The sequence below is a fragment of the Protopterus annectens genome, chromosome 10.part0, assembly GCF_019279795.1.
Source record: "Protopterus annectens isolate FY-2018-M chromosome 10.part0, PAN1.0, whole genome shotgun sequence".
In the NCBI taxonomy this organism is placed as follows: domain Eukaryota; kingdom Metazoa; phylum Chordata; order Ceratodontiformes; family Protopteridae; genus Protopterus; species Protopterus annectens.
The window spans coordinates 1707827595-1707845798 of NC_056744.1; the positions used below are offsets into that span (position 1 = coordinate 1707827595).

The following is an 18204-nucleotide window of genomic DNA, read 5'->3' on the forward strand; positions in this document are numbered from 1 at the left end:
CAACAGCCAAAAAATAAATAGTTAAATGTTTCTGTGAGGTGTGATCTGCCTAACTGATATGAAACCTTTAGTAAATCTTAAATTTCAATTTTAATATTCAGTAAATCTTTGATGAAGTAATCTGCAATATACAAAGAAAAACAAACTGTGTGTCACTGCTAGCATACACTACTTTCAATCATATGTCTGCATAAATCAGAGCTGCATTTATATGTACAATGATTCTGACATGCCCACACAGAATTTAAAATGCAAATAAAATTAATTTAAAACTAAGCTTAGACTGTTACATAATTCACAATGCTGATAGATCAGTAATTACCCTACACATTTCGACACATCAGCTGCAAAGCACAAATTCCACTTTCTAACAAAAACAAAAATGAAAACATACTTACTTTTTCAACTTCTGAGTTAGGAGGTACTGTTTCCTGAAAGGCCATGACATCATTTTTAATGCATAAATTTTCTTCCTTTTCATTTCGAGTCTCTACGACTAGCTTCTTGTGCTCTATGTTGGCATCAACCACTGTAATGTTGGTGGATATAACATCACGTTTCATGCAGTCAAGGTTTTTTTCTATTTCATTCAGAGTTTTTTCTTCTTCCGTCTTAACTTGCTGAATGAGTTTCTGCTCCTTTTCATGGAGAAATTGATGCAGTTTTGCAAACTCTTGATTAATGTATTGTTGCAAACTATAAGCATCTTCCTAAGAAACAAGAGATAAAAAAATAAGATGAATGGCTGTACATTACATATATTTATATATTTTTTGCATTTTTGTATTTATCTTACAGGATTATAATAAGAGAAGGCCATCCCACTAGTACAGAGGTAGGGCAAGGGCATTTGTCTGCATCACTAAAGACCTGACATCAAGACTAAGCCCAGCCCAGTTACCAGCAAACATTCAGCCATATCCATTTCACATCTCCTGTCACTAACATAAGAAAAGTGTAAACCAGAAAGGGGGCCCTAAGGCAAAGCCATGTGGAACACCACTAGTAATATTACTTATTGTGGAATATGTACCAGCAACTCTTGGTGTCTGTGTCTCACCTGAGAGACACTGAGCTATACCATGGGCAATATAGGGTTTAATGTACAGATGGATGAACTTTTTGAATATAGCTGAATCAGTGACTGCATGAAAGACTTTGACCAGGACCAGAATGGAAGAGTGGCCAATTTCCTTGGCTTCAGTAACCCTATAAAACAAATGAACCAGGTTGAAGACAGAGAGAAAGGTTCAACCATTAACAAAGCCAAAATGATTTGGATTGAGGGACTGAAAATTTCCTCTGTTTTTAAGTTCAATTATGATACACTTATCCATGATTTTACAGATGGTGCTAGTGCAACTTATGGTTCCATACTTACCTACATCAAAGGACCCAACCTTATTTAATGACAGCCCTATTTCAGGTCCCTGAACATCTGGTACATTCCCAGTGGACAGGCTAAGGCTGAACAGTCTCACAAAGGATTGAGCAAAGTCACACTTCTGCTTGGCAGCCAGATATACTGCCTCAATGCATGGAATCAACATTCTTAGTTTTGGACAATGCAGATAAGATCTAGTTAAAAGACACTGTGGGAGAAGGTGTGGTTTGGTGGGTAGAGGTGGGGGGGGGGCAGGTGATGTGATTATCTGCAGTAAAACTGGAAATAAATTTGTCAGCTAGGATTTTAGCAATGGCCTCAGGCTCAGAATACATGATACCATTAAATACTAGCTACAAGCAATACTGAGTTACATCTAAGTTTTCTGATATAGTTAAGGATTTATGTTTTTTTTTTTTTTTTTGGTGGCTTAGGAAACGGATTCAGAACATAACCTTACACTTTCTGATGGAGCACCTAAAATTTTTGCTAATCCATTTTAGCTCTTGGAATACTTCCTATACAAGGCAAGTAGTTTTTCTCACTGCAAAATTACTTTATGTAAAAACTCCACCTCAATGGCTTCAGCTACATAGCTTCTGAATGTCCATGACTCTTTTTACTTTTTAAGTCTTTACGGTTACATTCAGGCCAATAAAGCCAAACTCCTCTATCTGAGGATATGCCTGTTTTGACCTCTTTATAGACTTCATCAGCACAGCATAAGTGGTCTATCTTGGGCTGGTCATGGAACCTAAAGGAGACAAGGAGGCCTCTGCATTCCACATTCCATTTGTTTTTTTTTTTTTTTTTTTTTATTATGCCCTACTTTCTTTATCAGCCCACTCCCCTATGCTCACTGACCTCATCTTTGCATAGTGAACATCATCAATGAACACCCTTCCTCCCCATCAGTGTCTCAAGATGCCCGAGACGTTACTCGAACCCAGGTCACCTGGGCCATTGCTAGGGCTTTACTGCTCTATGCCATGGTGCTGGTTCTCACCTTTAAAGCACAGCCAGAAGTGATTTATTTATTAACATTTAATTTTTTGGGAAAGCCTGATTGGGTAGGTACCCATTTTATAATCTTCAAAAATAATACAAAAAATCCACAGTTTATATAATACATCAAATTAGACATAATGTGAAAACAGTTAAGAATAGATGCAACTTGTATGACAGTGATTTAATATTTAGAGAAATTTTAGTAGTTTAGAGAAATTAACAATAAATGAGTAGAACACAAACAGGAATTACAATATGAAGTAGGAGAAAAACAGAGTTATGGCATATTTAGATAGAGAGTAAGGGGGGGGACATTTACTGAAGCAAGGAAATGAGTGAAGGGGGGTGGGGTAAGGAGGTTTAAGGTATGAACAGGTACTTGTTCATATTTACTGATATAGCTTATCCCGGGATTGAGTGAGAACAGAAGGGGGTAAGGAGGTTTAAGGTATGAGAACAGGTACTTGTTCATATTTATTGATATAGCATATCCTGGAAATGAGTGAGAACAGAGCCATAAAATCACCTAAAATCATATATCTCTACTCCAGCCACCTATGCAACTGTAACAAGTCACCATAAAACAACATACTACTACAGGGAAACCTTTTTACAACTCAAGTGCATCCTCTGCCAGGGTCACTGTTCAGGCTGTACTATACTCCTCTGAACGCATCTTAATGTTCACTGTAAATACTGTAAATACTTTTACAAGTAGTCACCTGTTTACCCATCCATCAGTGTAATACAGTGACTATGCTCATCTTGTATAAAAATGTTTCACCTTTTTATCCAACTGAATACTCATTCCCACCATCTAAAATATCTTTATATTGTAACATCTACCTGCAAATTTATATCTATGTTCTGACCTATTGTAAGCAGCTTTGTAACTAGTTGTACTATGTTAAAGTAATCTAAAACTTCTCTCATGTTATTGTAAATTGTACTCTTTCTCTTTAATTATGCGGGGGATTTTCTCCCCAGGACTCTGCTGAAAACGGACACCTGCTATCCCGTCGGACTATCCTGGTTAACAAATGTGAAATAAATAAATAAAAATAAATAAATAAGTACAAAAGACTAAGCGCTTTCTAACCTTAAGCATCAGGAATTTAATCACAGCTGTATTGTATTGACAAGCTCCTTCCTGCTATTTAAATAACTGTCCACTAATCAACATTCATCTAGTAGATTATTGAATTAATCACAAACACAGGAAAAAAGACCAACGCAATAAAAAAAACTGTTAAAAACAAGGCTTATATGTTGCTATACCAACTGTTTTTTCTACAAAATAGTATCAAAACAAACATGTTTTATGTATATATATATATATATATATATATATATATATATATATATCTGTGTGTGTGTAAATGCATATATTAATCCATCCAAAATACTGATTTAAATTCAAGATACAAATTAAACATATTGCAATGTAAAATAATATAATGTAAAATAATAATGATAACAATACTGATTATTATCATACTCTAAGAATCTATATGAACTACTATTGAATACATCTGCAATAGAAGCAGACTCATTGAGACTTGGAGGTTGGCACATGTTACACCTCAATTGTCAAATCAATTCCTTCAGTTCTAATCATTTTTAGATCACCTCCCCTTAAGGAGCCTAATATTCTGTCAATTACAAAAAAATCTATATTTCTTACATTTCTTGCAAGTGACAAGAGTGCTTATAAAGTGTGTTGTTGGACTGATATTTTTTAATATCATACAGGTGTTCCCTCATGTGATCTCTCAGCCTATGGTTGTATTTTTCCCCTTGTAGAATGCTGTACATGAATTACATGTGGCTATGTAAACTACACAGGTGGTATCACAATTACATTTACCTGGACATACCAAGCTATAATAGAGCCCTTCAGCTAATAGACAGGGATGTTTGAGAAAACATCTGCAGTATTTACATCTACCACATGTACTCATACAGTGGACATTATTTATTGGCAATCCCCTGGTCTGGCACTCAATCAAATTCTTTATATTGAAACTCTTACTAAAGACCACAACCAGCTGTCCAGTGAATTTTTCTTTTATTTCTCTGGGTAAAACCAAATTCCGTAAGTTTTTAAATGCCTCAACATACTTAATGATTTCAGGGTTAAAGGCCACAACAAAGGGCGAGACCTTACCCCCAAGTTCATCCTTGTCAATAACAGATCCACTTCTTCCTAAAACATTATTTTGTTCAAGAGCTATTAATAAGGGTGCAAATCTACCTTTTAAAACATCTTCTTTGACAGAGTGTAATAAATCCTTGGGGTATCCTCTATCTCTTAGCATACAGCACAAGTGGTGCAATTCTTTTTCAAGAGTTTCTTCCACTGTGATAATTCTTGATAGTTGGACCAACTGGCCTTCAACAATCCCTCTTTTTTTGGTGAAAGGGCTGACAACTCTCAAAATGTAAACACAAACATGAAAATGTATTTTTTTCTATAAATAGTTGAAGTAAAGCTTTTTAGATTGTTGTCCCTCCCAATTATAACATCTAAATATGTTGTTCTTTCCAATCATAACATCTGAATAATTAATTTTCTTATATTCTCATAATCAATCTAAGTAAACTTCAAAAAATTGATAGTCTCCAAGTAAGAAATAAAAGATGTTAATTTATTTTCAGTATCCTTCTGTAAAATTAAAATATTGTGCAAGAATCTAAATAGGCGTGAATCAAAGTTTAGAAACCAGAACAAAAAACTTAGCATTTTTGTTACTCTGCCAAGACCCAGTTGGTGTATATGGGAGAATGTGCTACTCCCATATCTATCCCTGACACTTGGTGAAAATATTCTCCTTCAAAAGAAGATGAAATTGTTGGAAAGTACTATATCAAGTAGTGAATCAATAATCATGATCTCAGCAGCTAATATGGAGACTTGACATATCAAAAATTCTTTAAGCAAGTATGCCCTTCATTATAAGGGATGACCATAAATAAATTAATCACAAAAACAAACAAAAGAGATTCATCAAAAGTAATCTTTTTCAGGCTATATGGTAAATGCCAGGAGTGATGTAATATGCAAGGTGTACTTTTTAAAATTTTTTAAAATAACTTATCTATATATTTTCAAAGCGATTCACTTTTAGACCCGTAGCCGCTACTATGGGTCTAAAGGAGGGTCCAGCTTTTCTTTATGTATCTTTGGAATACCAAAAAGTGCAGAGGGGTCAAGGGTTTAGTCACACTAAGTATTCAAAAATTGTTTTGTCAATTGATCCTTGAAACAATAAACCATTCAAAATGAAATCAACTACACTGATTTCATTCTTTGATACTCTTGTAGGCAAGTTCATCTGATAATAATTCAAACATTTTAAAACAGTAGTCAATACTGTTCATAATCACTATCCCCCTGCCTTTGTCAGGTTTATATGACTCTCAAACTTCTATCTTTCCTTAAACGGTTTAAAACCGCCTTTCATCCACTGATAAGTCATCAATGAATTTCCCCCTCAAAGTTGTCTAACCTTATTGTCACACAGCCCCTCAAATGTGGCTATAAGTGAATTAGAAGAGGGCAAAAGCACACTCTTCCTTTTAACATTTAATTCACATATATTGACAACCTTACCTGAAAAAAAAAATTCATACTCAAATTTCTAATGTATAGTTTCAACTAAATTAATATCTTGGCAATGACCACACTAACGTTTGGTACAAAATGAAAACCTTTTTGAAATAAAGACACACCACTCTCAGGAAGGGATGTACTCCACAAATTAAAAACATTAAACCCAGCATGCCTTAACAGAGTAATAAAAGAAAAAAAATTGGACAGCTGGTTGTGGTCTTTAGTAAGGGTTTCAGTATAAAGAATCTGATTAAGGGACAGACTAGGGGACTGTCAATAAATCATGTCCACCATATGACAATATGTGGTAGATGTAAATATTGCAGATTTATTCACAAAGATTCCTATCTGTGAGTTGAGGGCTTCTATCATAGCCTGGTATGTCTAGGTAAATGTAACTGTGATACCACCTATGTAGTATATGTAGCCACATGTAGCTCATGTACAGCAGTAACAATAGGTAAATGTAACTGTGATACCACCTATGTAGTTTACATAGCCACATGTAGCTCATGTACAGCAGTAAGAGTAGGTAAATGTAACTGTGATACCACCTATGTAGTTTACATAGCCACATGTAGCTCATGTACAGCAGTCTACATCTAGGCACAGAGGCTGTATGAGGGAACAATGCCCTTTATAAAGACTTGGTCACTTGTAAGAATTTTAAGAAATGTGTATTTTTGTAGTTGACAAGGTTCTTCAAGGGGAGGTGATTTAGAAAATGTATTAGAATTGAAGCAACTGGTTTGTCAATTGAGGCTTAAATCATGCCAACCCCCAGCTCAATAACTGTTGAGAGTATATTAAATATTGGGGTCAATAGATTGCAATGGTGCATGATAATAATTATCAATATTATTATCATTATTATTTTACATTGCAATATATGTTTTTATTGTATCTTGAATTTCAATCAAAATTTGGATGGATTGATATATGTATGTATAAATACATATTTGTTTTAATACTATTTTGTAGAAAAAAACAGTAGGTATAGCAACATATAAGCTTTAACAGTTTTTACTGCACTGGTCATTTTTACTATGTTTATGATTAATTCAATAATCTAGATGAATGTTGATTGGTGGACAATTATTTATTTTGTGAGAAGGAGCAGGTTGATGCAGCTCTGATGAAGTCCCTGATGCTTATGGGATGAAAGCACTTAGTTTGTGTTTTTTACCTGGCTCTGATATTTTTGGTGGTGGTGTTGGTGTTTCCATTTAGTATTCCCCGCTGAAATGAAGCTTTTTTGCATTATAAAAGTTGAGAACTTTTATTGGTTTACAGTTACAACTGGAACTCAGTAGATTTGAGCACCTATGAAAGTGCGAAGTGAACTGCATCTTATCTGTAAAGCACCCACTGGATTCCATTATTTTAATATACACAGTTTTCCCCTCATCCATTGCCTAAGTGACTATTTCAAATAAGACCATCAGGTTCAGTAAGTATGGACTTCCTTTGACAAAGCCAAACGAGGATGGATGCAGTGTCTGGAGGTATCCTATGTCCATACTGATAACTTCCATGATAATTCTTCCATGGCTTTGCAAATAAGACTAGTCAGACTATTAGATCTGTAGTTTCCAGGAGCTGTTGAAGGTCTTCCCTTATGAAGAGAGATGACCGTTGCAGTCCTCCATTCATGTGCCATAAAGCCTGTTTTAAGACTGCAGTTAACTTAATGACTCCAGGGGTCCTGATAAGTCATATTTTAGACTATTCAGGAGGCATCATGGGATGTTATCAGGGCCCACTGAGGCAGTGTTCTTGGCTTTAATGAGTGCACCTAGTACATGCTCTCTAGTTATAGTTGGAGGGATTATGTTTGAGGGTAGTTTTTGCAGAATGATTGGGGCATGAGGGGGGTATGTGGAACTGAATTTGTCCGCTAACAGGTTTTCTATATCACCAGGCTCAGTGAATGTGACACCATTAGCCACCATTTCAGCTCACTGCAGTGTGCTGTCCTTGAGGTTTCTGACATGGCTGTCGAAGGCCTTATGGTTATCTTTCATCTAGGACGACATCAACTTCAAAGTTGGCTTTGCTTAACCTAATTAGCCCTCTCAGTTGCCTATTTACTTTGATAAGACAGAGTTATCTTTATGGGAATTACCATTTCTGATTTCTGCCATATTTTTTTTCCTTTTGTTGTACATCCTGTTTAAACTGGGATGCCACCATGGCAGTTTTTATTCTGGGGCTATTCCTGGGCTTCTTGTAGGTACAGCATTCTCAATGCAGTTATTGACACAGATGTAGAGAGGTTATGAGAGCAATTCAGCATATGCTGTTGTGTTCTCTAGGCTTGGAGGGGCATTGAATTTTGACAAACCATCACTTAATAACGGGTAATTTGCCTTGGAATAGTTCCTGTTCTTTAATGGGATTATGCAGTTGATTTTTATTTTACAGGACACAGCTTAATGGTCAGACCTTATTGGGGAGGAGACACTGGGGGGGTGCAGCATTCTCCCATATTTATTAGCATGATGTCCAGTATGTTGCAGCTTCTAGTGGGAATATTCTGTATTTGGTCAAGGGTGTTTGTATTTATGAATTCCACAAACCTCTTTGCCTGCAGAATTGAGGCCGTGTATGATTCAGAGTATATGAAATAATTAGTCTCCCATAAGCAGGGTGTTAGGCTGGACAGTAAGTGTTTCCAATAGGTTTGCATACGAATTGTGAGCTTCTTGGGACTTCTAACATGTCTTCTTGTCTGACCACCCTAGAGTTGTGCTTATTATTCATGTATATTGATACAACTCCACCTTTAGCCCGTGTCTGTGCAGCTATGGGTCTGAAAGTATGGAAGGCACTGAAACCTTACAAGTAATTGCACAGATGTCTACATTCAAGTGAGAGGAAGGCTTGCAGGTTGTGTAGTTTTTTTTTTTTATTTGTAATTTTGTAATTTAGGCCCCTGGTATTGAGCAGCAACATCTTGAGGCTCTGTTGAACTGATTATTCAGTGTCAGTAGGTTTGTCAATTTGGCATCGTCTAAAAAGGCACTATGGAGTTGGATAACATTTTAGCCAGTATTTAAAAGCTTAGAGGGAAAGGTGCATAGCATCCCTGGTGAACTAATGTGGTCCATTAACCATGTCCTCCCAAGCTGACAAGTATTGGATCCCTTTAGAATGACACCAAAAAGAGTCTCAGTTGTTGAAACCAATCATTTTTTGCTCATATTGTGGCATCATCCTCAGTGATGGTAATATGCTGCTCAATGCATTGTGACATCATCCTCAGTGATGGTAATATGCTGCTCAATGCATTGTAACATCATCCTCAGTGATGGTAATATGCTGCTCAATGCATTGTGACATCATCCTCAGTGATGGTAATATGCTGCTCAATGCTACGCTCAGGCAAGCCTGACACACACACAGTCTGAGAGTTCCATAATGTCTCTATTCATATAGTCCAGGGAGATACAGCTCAAGTCATTTACACCTACAAGGACTCTCTTGCCTCCTTTTGGCTTATCCCGGTTAGGGGTCACTACAGTGGAACAGTCCACAGAATGACTGGCAGTGGAGTTTTACACTGTCGAGTTGCCAGCCTGGTGCCCAACCGTCCACAGAAGGTACACGCACGCACTCATGCCTAGGGCCAATTTAGAGTGTCTGATCCACCTAGAGCATGTCTTTGGGATGTGGGAGGAAACTGGAGCACCCAGAGGAAACCCACACGACCACAGGGAGGACATGCAAGCTCCGCACAGAAGGCACCCCATCCTAGAATTGAACTGGAGAACCTCTTGCTGTGAGGAAGCAATGCTAACCGATGCACCACCATGGCCACCCTACACCTATAAGGACTATGATGGAATAATACTGGTACATGTGGTGTAATAACTAGAGTGCTTGCATGACTTGGTGGATTACGGCTCCAGATAAGTGACGAACAGTTAACTTCCTGTTCAGTCTGGTTAGAGGGGCACAAGTATATCTTACAATGGAGTCCTCTATCATGAGGGTCATGAGAAGTATATTTGCTTGCCTTAGTGGCTTAGTGTTTGGGGCTACACTGAGAATGACAGCATATGTGCTGTTGGGTGCTGTTTTTTCTGAGTACCTTTGGGCTTGCTGAGGCATGGCTTTAACAATGGGCAGTCTAGGTAATCTATACTGTTTAGGAAAATTGTGCCTCAGCATACATTATCTGTGTGTGTGTTTTGTGCTGTGTGAGGTCGTTGTCTACGTGGTTTCATCAACCTGATGTGCATTTGTATGTGAAGTTTAGCCTTCAGTATCATTGCACAAGTACACCTTTCGCATACTGTGTCCGATTCTATGGATTGCTCGTCAGTAAACATGAGACAACTGCTACATTGTCACAAGATGCCTATGTCTACCAAGCTGGCTTGGAAAATAGAAATGTTGAAATCATTATTTGTACAGTTACATTAAACCCAAAGTAGAGAATGTTATAATCATAATAGTAGTAATAGTAATAATAATAGTAATAATAATAATGATAATATGGAAACCTTGTAAGAAAACTAGCATGAATCATTGGAAAGATTTTGTGAAAATATAACTAACTTTCAAACCCATGGATGCCTTAAGTTATTATGACAGGTTAAAATATCTGAACGTGTACAGCATCTCATATAGATTTTTAAGAGGACACCACCTTCAGATATGTATATACAGGGAATTTAGAGACAACTACTTCTGGGAAAGTTATCAAAGATTAGGACAGGATCATCAGATGTGTGAGAGATCATACAGGAATGAGAGATGTACTAACTGGTTCTCTGAGACAGCAGTTGATGCATGGAACAGACTGCCAAACTACATTAAATCAAGTACTAGTTCAGATGGTTTTTAAGAACAATTTAGACATTTATTGTAGGAATGACTGTTTCCTTATACTGGCATGCTAGAAGGGCATTACTGCCAATGTCTGAAATATTTGTATGCTTGTATTTCCTTATTATGTCCTGATTGCCTAGATGTTTCACACATTAATTGCAGGACATTATTTTTAACAGGCTCTGCTTCTCCACACAAGAAACATTTCTGGTTGTCCTGTACAACACAGAACACACTTACTTGTAGCGACATTCATCGGATTATCAATGGGCCTTAAATGTCCATTCTCAATCAACAAATCTATACCCTCTTCCAATTACACAGTTCAAATTCAGCTTATCCTTAATCTTACTTAACGGTTGAACACCAAAGTGTTTTTGCAATTCCAAATGAATTTCACTCTTGTTCAAAAACATATTTCTTGTCCATATCTTTACCTTCTTGCATTTATTTGATTGGTATATATAAAATAAAAAAAAAAAGTCAAAAGTGCACTATTTTACTTTTTTCAGTTATTTGCTACAATTTAAAGTGCTGTATCTAAACATAAATCTGTATATAGTTTTTTTTTTGGGAAAAGTGCAATTGGGCACACGTGAGAAATAGTAATCTTCAAGAAAGTATTTACATCTTCCAGAATCAGTAATGTTGAATTAAGGACTGAAGTGTTTATTGCATTATATTTCAGAAAGGGAATGTGAAGGCAAATGCCAAAGCTTAGGGGAAAGAAGGGAGAAGTTGTTTGTGGTCACTGGAATGTAATTCTGTGGAAGGAGTTAGAAAAGTAGGCCGAAGTAAGGCCTAGATTCTAAAGGTGTACATAAGTAGTCTCATTGTAAAGGAGGATGGGGTATGTTAGTGTAAGGGTTTGAAAAGAAGGGAGCCAAGGATGAGGTTAGCTTTGCCTTCAATGGGTAACCAATTTGTCTTCTTTAGGTGATGTTCATACCAAGGAGAATTTTACAAAGAGTCAGATTTTGTTTGAGTGAGTCTGTGGCATACAGGGGGAGGCCAATTATCACTTGAACAAGCTGAACCATTTTGCTTATAACTGCCCTTGTAGGTTGTGATAAGAAATAAGATATATTTTGGTCCCAGAATAGTAAGCAATTGACTTTGGTTATGACTTTCTGAATGTGGACTTGGAAGTTGAGGGACTGATCAAGCCAGAGTCCAAGGTATCTAAATTAGGTGGTGGATTCAATGACACTGCCAAGGTCTATGGAGTCAGGGCTTTCGTTTGCCTTCTTTGTGCACAAACAGTATGGATTTCAATTTTTTTTGGGGGGGGGGCTGAGTTTGGTGCAAAACCATGTGTACAGTTCTGCTTGCAGTTGTTTTTGATAATGTTAATTGTAGGGTTAGACCGAAAGATGACCATGTCATCAGAGTATAAGAGAAGCTGTAGTCAAGGGAGGTCAAGTTGAAGTTTATTTATGAAAATAGAAAATAGCAGAGGGGCCAGAATTGAACCCTGTGGTACACTCAAGCATGCCAGTGATAAGAAGGAAACTATTTTAACTTTTGAAACATCAGCACCAGACTGTGGTTTCTGAACATATTTTGACCTCTTGTAAGCAGTCAGACAAACAATATGATCAACCAGGTCAAAGGCACTAGTATATTAAGATATTTCAGTTTACACAAATAAGGTATCCCTGTATCACATCTGTGCCATGGAACTGATCTTTCTGACATCACTGAGAACAGACATAACCCACTTCTGATGAAATGTCAGGTGGATGCATGTTTTAGTAAGGAATAATGAATGTGGTTTCCTTTTGGAGACCTGAAAATTGCTTCAAATCTGTAAAATAGTGTTACCTATATGTGGATTTGTTATGGTGATACCATTTTGCTCTAGCAAATTGCATTCATGTTTATTCAGCTTCATTCATTAGATGTAGTTGTACAAGGTCTGATTATGGTGGCACCTATAAAAAGTTTTATCTCAAATGAAGTTTTGCATCTTTTGAATGTTTTAGTGAGTTCATTTTGGATGGCGATGACCTTAATCTTGTTGTATTGGGCTGGTTGAAGTTTGAAGGATTCCAATGACCTTTTCTTTTGATTTAATAATTTTTTGATATTATAACTCTACCAATTTTGTGTATTTTAGAATTTTCCAACATACTGATACTTCAAGGGGATCAATTTATCAAACCAATTTGTTAAGTGTTGTAAAGGGCTGCAACTGTTTCACATACAGGTTGTGAAAGGGGGGGGGGGTCAACATATGGCACCATTTAGCTGATGCAAGTTGATTGTTCAGAGCATCTTAAATTGCCAGACATTTAATATGGTATCTTTTTTATGATGTCTGGGTCAATGTATTTGAGGAACATCATGGCACTGAGGTCTCGGTAGTACCAAGCTTTAGCCTTGAGGGCTTCTTTCTGCACTGCAAGAGGTATTATTTGCTGTGTACTGCTTTGACATTTACTTAATAACCTTTGTTATAGACAGGATGCATAAAGGTAATTTGTGCCTCTGTGTTACCGCCTATTTTATCTAAAGCAAAAATCACATGAATCCACTGGGTTCCAAAATGGTTCTACTTTTCCTCAACATTACATGAAGAAGCCAGAACTGTGACAGAGGGATCCAGACCTGACTACTGTATGGGCAAACAACTTTCAATTGACAGCTGGGAGGTATGGCCAAGCTTATCCCAAGGGAGGGTCATTCATCTTGGAGATCCTTGAGGGCAGGCATGGACTATTAACAGCAGGAGCCGTTGGATGAATCTAGGACAAGGTTAGGGGAGGGGGCAAGAGGGTAGTGAAAAATTAATTTATGAAGGTGCTGCTGTGCTGTACTGAAGCCAAAGTCTTCTCAAGACACCAAGTCTTGTTGGCTGTTTACTGCTGAAATCAACATCTGGTTATAACACAGAGGTCTGCATAACTGCATTTGCAATCTGACACAGAGCCTTGCAAGCTGCACTGATGACAAAATATACTTTGCAGCATTATACTACTTTACTTTTAGTGCATTTATTATTAGATAGCAGTTACTATTCAATAACTTATTCTTATAACTTGTGGGAAAGCATACAATAATTTACTTTTTAGACTTGTTTTTTTAAGAAAATATCTTAAGGGAAAGCACGTACACATTGTTTTTTGCTGATCATGTCCATTCTTCTGTAAGAAAGCACGTCAAACTTTTTGCTAATATTGTCAGAAAACATGTTTTTAAGAAAACATCTTGTGAAAAAGCACATACTGCTAATTTTGTAAAAAAATGTTCATTAACAGAAGTCTGTAAGAAAACTTTTGTCAAACTGTTCTGCAGAATTAGACTTTTTTGCTGACATTGTGAGAAAACATGTCTATTAATCAACGTTCTTCAAAACAAACACACAGTATAAATGCCCATTTTACATTGCTAAACTCTATACCTACATTCAAGCAACATTTTATTTAATGTTTTTATTTTTCAGCATATTTACAGCAAATTTAATTATAATCTTTTATTCATTGCTCTGTACACTCTAACAGGTAGGTCATAATACAAAAATCTCCCCTTCACAAAAGCTGTTGCTGGCAAGACCCCACAGAATGCCCTTACATTCCATGCCGACCCCAGATTGGGTGTGGTGTTAGTCCAGGGGAAGCAGGGGCTGGGAACGAGGCTAGAGACCAAAAAGTATGAGGCAAGGGGAGGGGAAGGGAAAAAAAAAGAAAACATTATGCAGACATCAGAGACAGAAAAACAACAATGTATCAATAACTGTTAAACACACATGCCACAAAAATTATTTTTTTAAATACTATGAGGCAAAACTACATAAAAACCAGAAGCCACTGGGCATTTGCCATAGCTACTTGTATTTAAGAGCTCTACAAACAAAATACAGTCAGTTACGTACATGCGTGACTTTGAGTTCCTTCTCACTCTTGTTTCGTATATTTTTTAAGGCACCAACTTTGGATCTGATGGATGACAAGGCTCTTTTAACTTTGTCCTACAGGCATAAAAAAGAAAAAGAAAAAAAAAAAGTAAAATGTATAAGCAACAAGAATCTGGGAGGCAAAAATATCATGATTACTTCTGCATACATAGACAGTAATTAAAAGTATTACTTTGAAAAGAATATCCACACAAACAGATATACAAATAGCACTGTTACTTGAATACACACCAATTCCGAATACACCGTTATTTGTTTTGTGAACTATATAAGTGAGTATGGAAATAGCACATCCTTAAGTTCTATTTTTAAAAGGTAGTGGAAATACAATGAAAATGGCAGTAGGTTCTAGCATGGTGTGATTAGAAAACTATAAAATGCAGTCGTACTCCGAAATAATACTGGGAAGGGGTGACAGTCACCATGGCCATCGGTTTTGTTTTCTATAAGACACAATGAAAAAGCTAACAACCCCACATCCACTTTCCTGAAAATCTCATGAATAATGTCTTATGTCTCTGCTAGGCAGTCAGAATTTCAACAAATTTTATTTTACTCTCTGGTAAGTAAGGTTGTTCAAGAGTGCATGTATCTTTCTAACTGCTGCCGCTCCAAATTCAGACTGTACACCAAAAAAAAATACATATAAATATATAACGAGAGAGATTTTTAATAAAAAGTAAATAAAACAAGTAAGATGAAAACAAAAAAAATAACATATACATATACAATCACACACACGTTTGTTTTTGTCTTTCGCCATTTAAAATATTTGGAGCCCACACACACGTATCTCAGTCTGTCAAAATAACAGAATTTTCTTTTTTGTTTGCTGTTTATATGTACCAACTCAAAAAATCTCACAAAAGTGCTGGAATGGGAAAAAAATCACCCTTACCTGTATAGTCATACAATCATATGTCCCTCCACATACAATAAAAACATACAGCTATCCAAAAATTAATATTAAACCACAACTTGCCAAAACACCTACCCTCAACTAAATGTAACATAATCCAATGAAAGAAAACCTGATCACCTAACACAAAACGTACAAAAAGAAAACAGCAATGAAATGGGAGTTTAACTCCAAAATTCAAGAGAGGTCAGGCTCCTTTTTTTACTCTATTAAACTGTGACTTAACCAACATGAATTCATATGCACGTTTCCCATTTACTTCCGTGGGTTACATCCATTCCCCAAGACTCTGCTGAACATGGCTGCATTCATTCCCCAAGTCTCTGCTGAACAGGGCTGCATTCATTCCCCAAGTCTCTGCTGAACAGGGCTGCATTCATTCCTCAAGTCTCTACTGAACAGGCTGCATTCATTCCCCAAGACTCTGCTGAACAGGCTACAATCACTCCCAAAGACTCAGCTGAATGGAGATTTAATTTATATGTATAAGATTTTATGGATGGACTGGAGTCTCCTTTTTCCCCACTAGCAGTCGAACTAAACTGTGACAACCAACATGAATTCATATGCACGTTTCCCATTTTCTTACATGGGTTACATCCGTTCCCCAAGTATTTGCTGAACAGGGCTGCATTCATTCCCCAAGTCTCTGCTGAACAGGCTACATTCACTCCCAAAGCCTCAGCTGATTGGGGATTTAAGTTAGATGTATATCCCAAAGCCTCAGCTGATTGGGGATTTAAGTTAGATGTATAGGATTTTATGAAAGGACTAGAGTGCCTTTTTCCCCACAGTGAAACTAAACTGTAATATTTCTTTTCTTCTCTTATGATGAAAGTACATTAATTTGGCTTACTTTACTATTTAGGGGTGTTATAATAATATTCACAGGAAGTTCAAGGTCCCCCGAGTCTTGCAACCATTACCCCTTGCCAGTTCCTGCTCTGTACTATACCTCCCAAAGGGCTTGGCCAGTCAACCCTGGGGTGAAGTTATGAATAGCAAATAGCCATCCAATTATCCAGGTCCTACTGGAAAAAGTTACTGCGATTCCTGATTGCTCAGAACAGAAAATTGAGTTGACTACACCAATGGTCAACAGATGTGCGAGACAACATAGTTCAAAGGTTGTGAAATATACCCTTTTCCCAGCATTGTGCAACCTCAGAGATAATATATATATAATTAGCAGGAAATGCAATGGGGCTTGCCCTTCTGCAAAAACCAGTGTTGATACATTTATTTTAAATTTTGGTTTTGCATGCAATGAAAGTTTTGCTCGGCACATGCATAGTATCTGAACCAATTTCCTATTGTCAAGTCCTGTTTCTCCACTCCCCCCACTTTTGTCTGTTATTCTGTTCAGGACAATAACTACAAATTTGTCAAATCCGATACACAACTGTGCATGTTTACTTAGTGCATTTCTGGGATCGTTTTTAACGTTATTTTAATTTATGTAAACACATTTTTTTTTCACATTTAACACAGATTTTACTGCATTTTTAAAATAGATCTTTGAACCTTATTTTTATATTATTTTTATACTCTACCCCCCTCTTACAAATAAAGAAGGCCTTACTTAAATCAATTATTCCCATTATATTTTCAAAGTGGACAAATACTTCCATTTAAAATTTGTCACCTTTGACCATTGATCAGTCAACATTATTACATGGAATTACTGATGTCTCATAGAAATTGGGGGTACAAACCCTTTTTTCCAGGTTACTTAAATTCAAAATGGATTGGAAATTAGTTAGAATACCAGACAATATGTCATGTCTAATATCATCCCATAGTCCCTGGAGATGACCATTCACCAAATGTGGTCGCAGCACTGAGCCCTACAGGACACTACAGACACCCTAATATTCTCTGACAGTATTCCTGCCACCTACACCCTGTGTGCTCTGCCAATTAGATTTATTAGTTTTACATTTCAGCTGTACTTTTAGAGTTTATTATTAATGGGACAGCTAGTATCACATTTTGTTAGTAATGCTATTTTCTCATTAAGCAGGCATGGTCTGGGTTTTGTTTTACTTTTTATTTTTTTATGTATTGCTCTAATATGACTGCATTTAATGTTTTGTTGGTTAAATTTAGATGGCCAGTGTATTTTGTTTTACAGGTTTGCAGGTTCTGTGTGTGGACTTGATAGGTGCAGTGTATAAAATTACTTTTCTACATAACAATGAATGAAAAAAGTGGTCATGATTCAGTCTTTTTTTAATATTTATTTTTGTTTATATTTTTTATTTTTCTCCTTGCTGACCATCAGCCTTGCTATCAAGTAATCCCCTTCCACCTGTGGGTGAGAGCAGATTGCATAATCTGTTATGCATACAGCCACTGGGGTTTTCATCTTGAATGGCCTTAATTCCATCCCCGGTGGCTGACATGGACACCGATATCATTGCAGGAGCACTGTATGCTCTCCCCATGCATTGTGCATGCTTAAAACACACCCTAAAACTACCATCACCAGCTAGATATCTCCAATACAACATCTGGTCAGACAGCCA

The 18204-nt window shown here is 36.7% G+C and overlaps 1 protein-coding gene across 1 annotated transcript in view; it reads right to left on the minus strand.

Moving 5' to 3' along the window:
* Positions 1-323: 323 nt before the first annotated feature.
* Positions 324-18204, minus strand: part of LOC122814456 (nuclear factor 7, brain-like) — a 54615-nt gene continuing 36734 nt past the window's right edge. The window contains exons 2-3 of the mRNA XM_044087036.1: positions 14716-14811; positions 324-710 (exon numbers count right to left, since the gene is read on the minus strand). Of these exons, the coding sequence (XP_043942971.1) occupies positions 324-710; positions 14716-14811 (483 nt within the window). The remainder of the gene's footprint in view (positions 711-14715; positions 14812-18204) is intronic.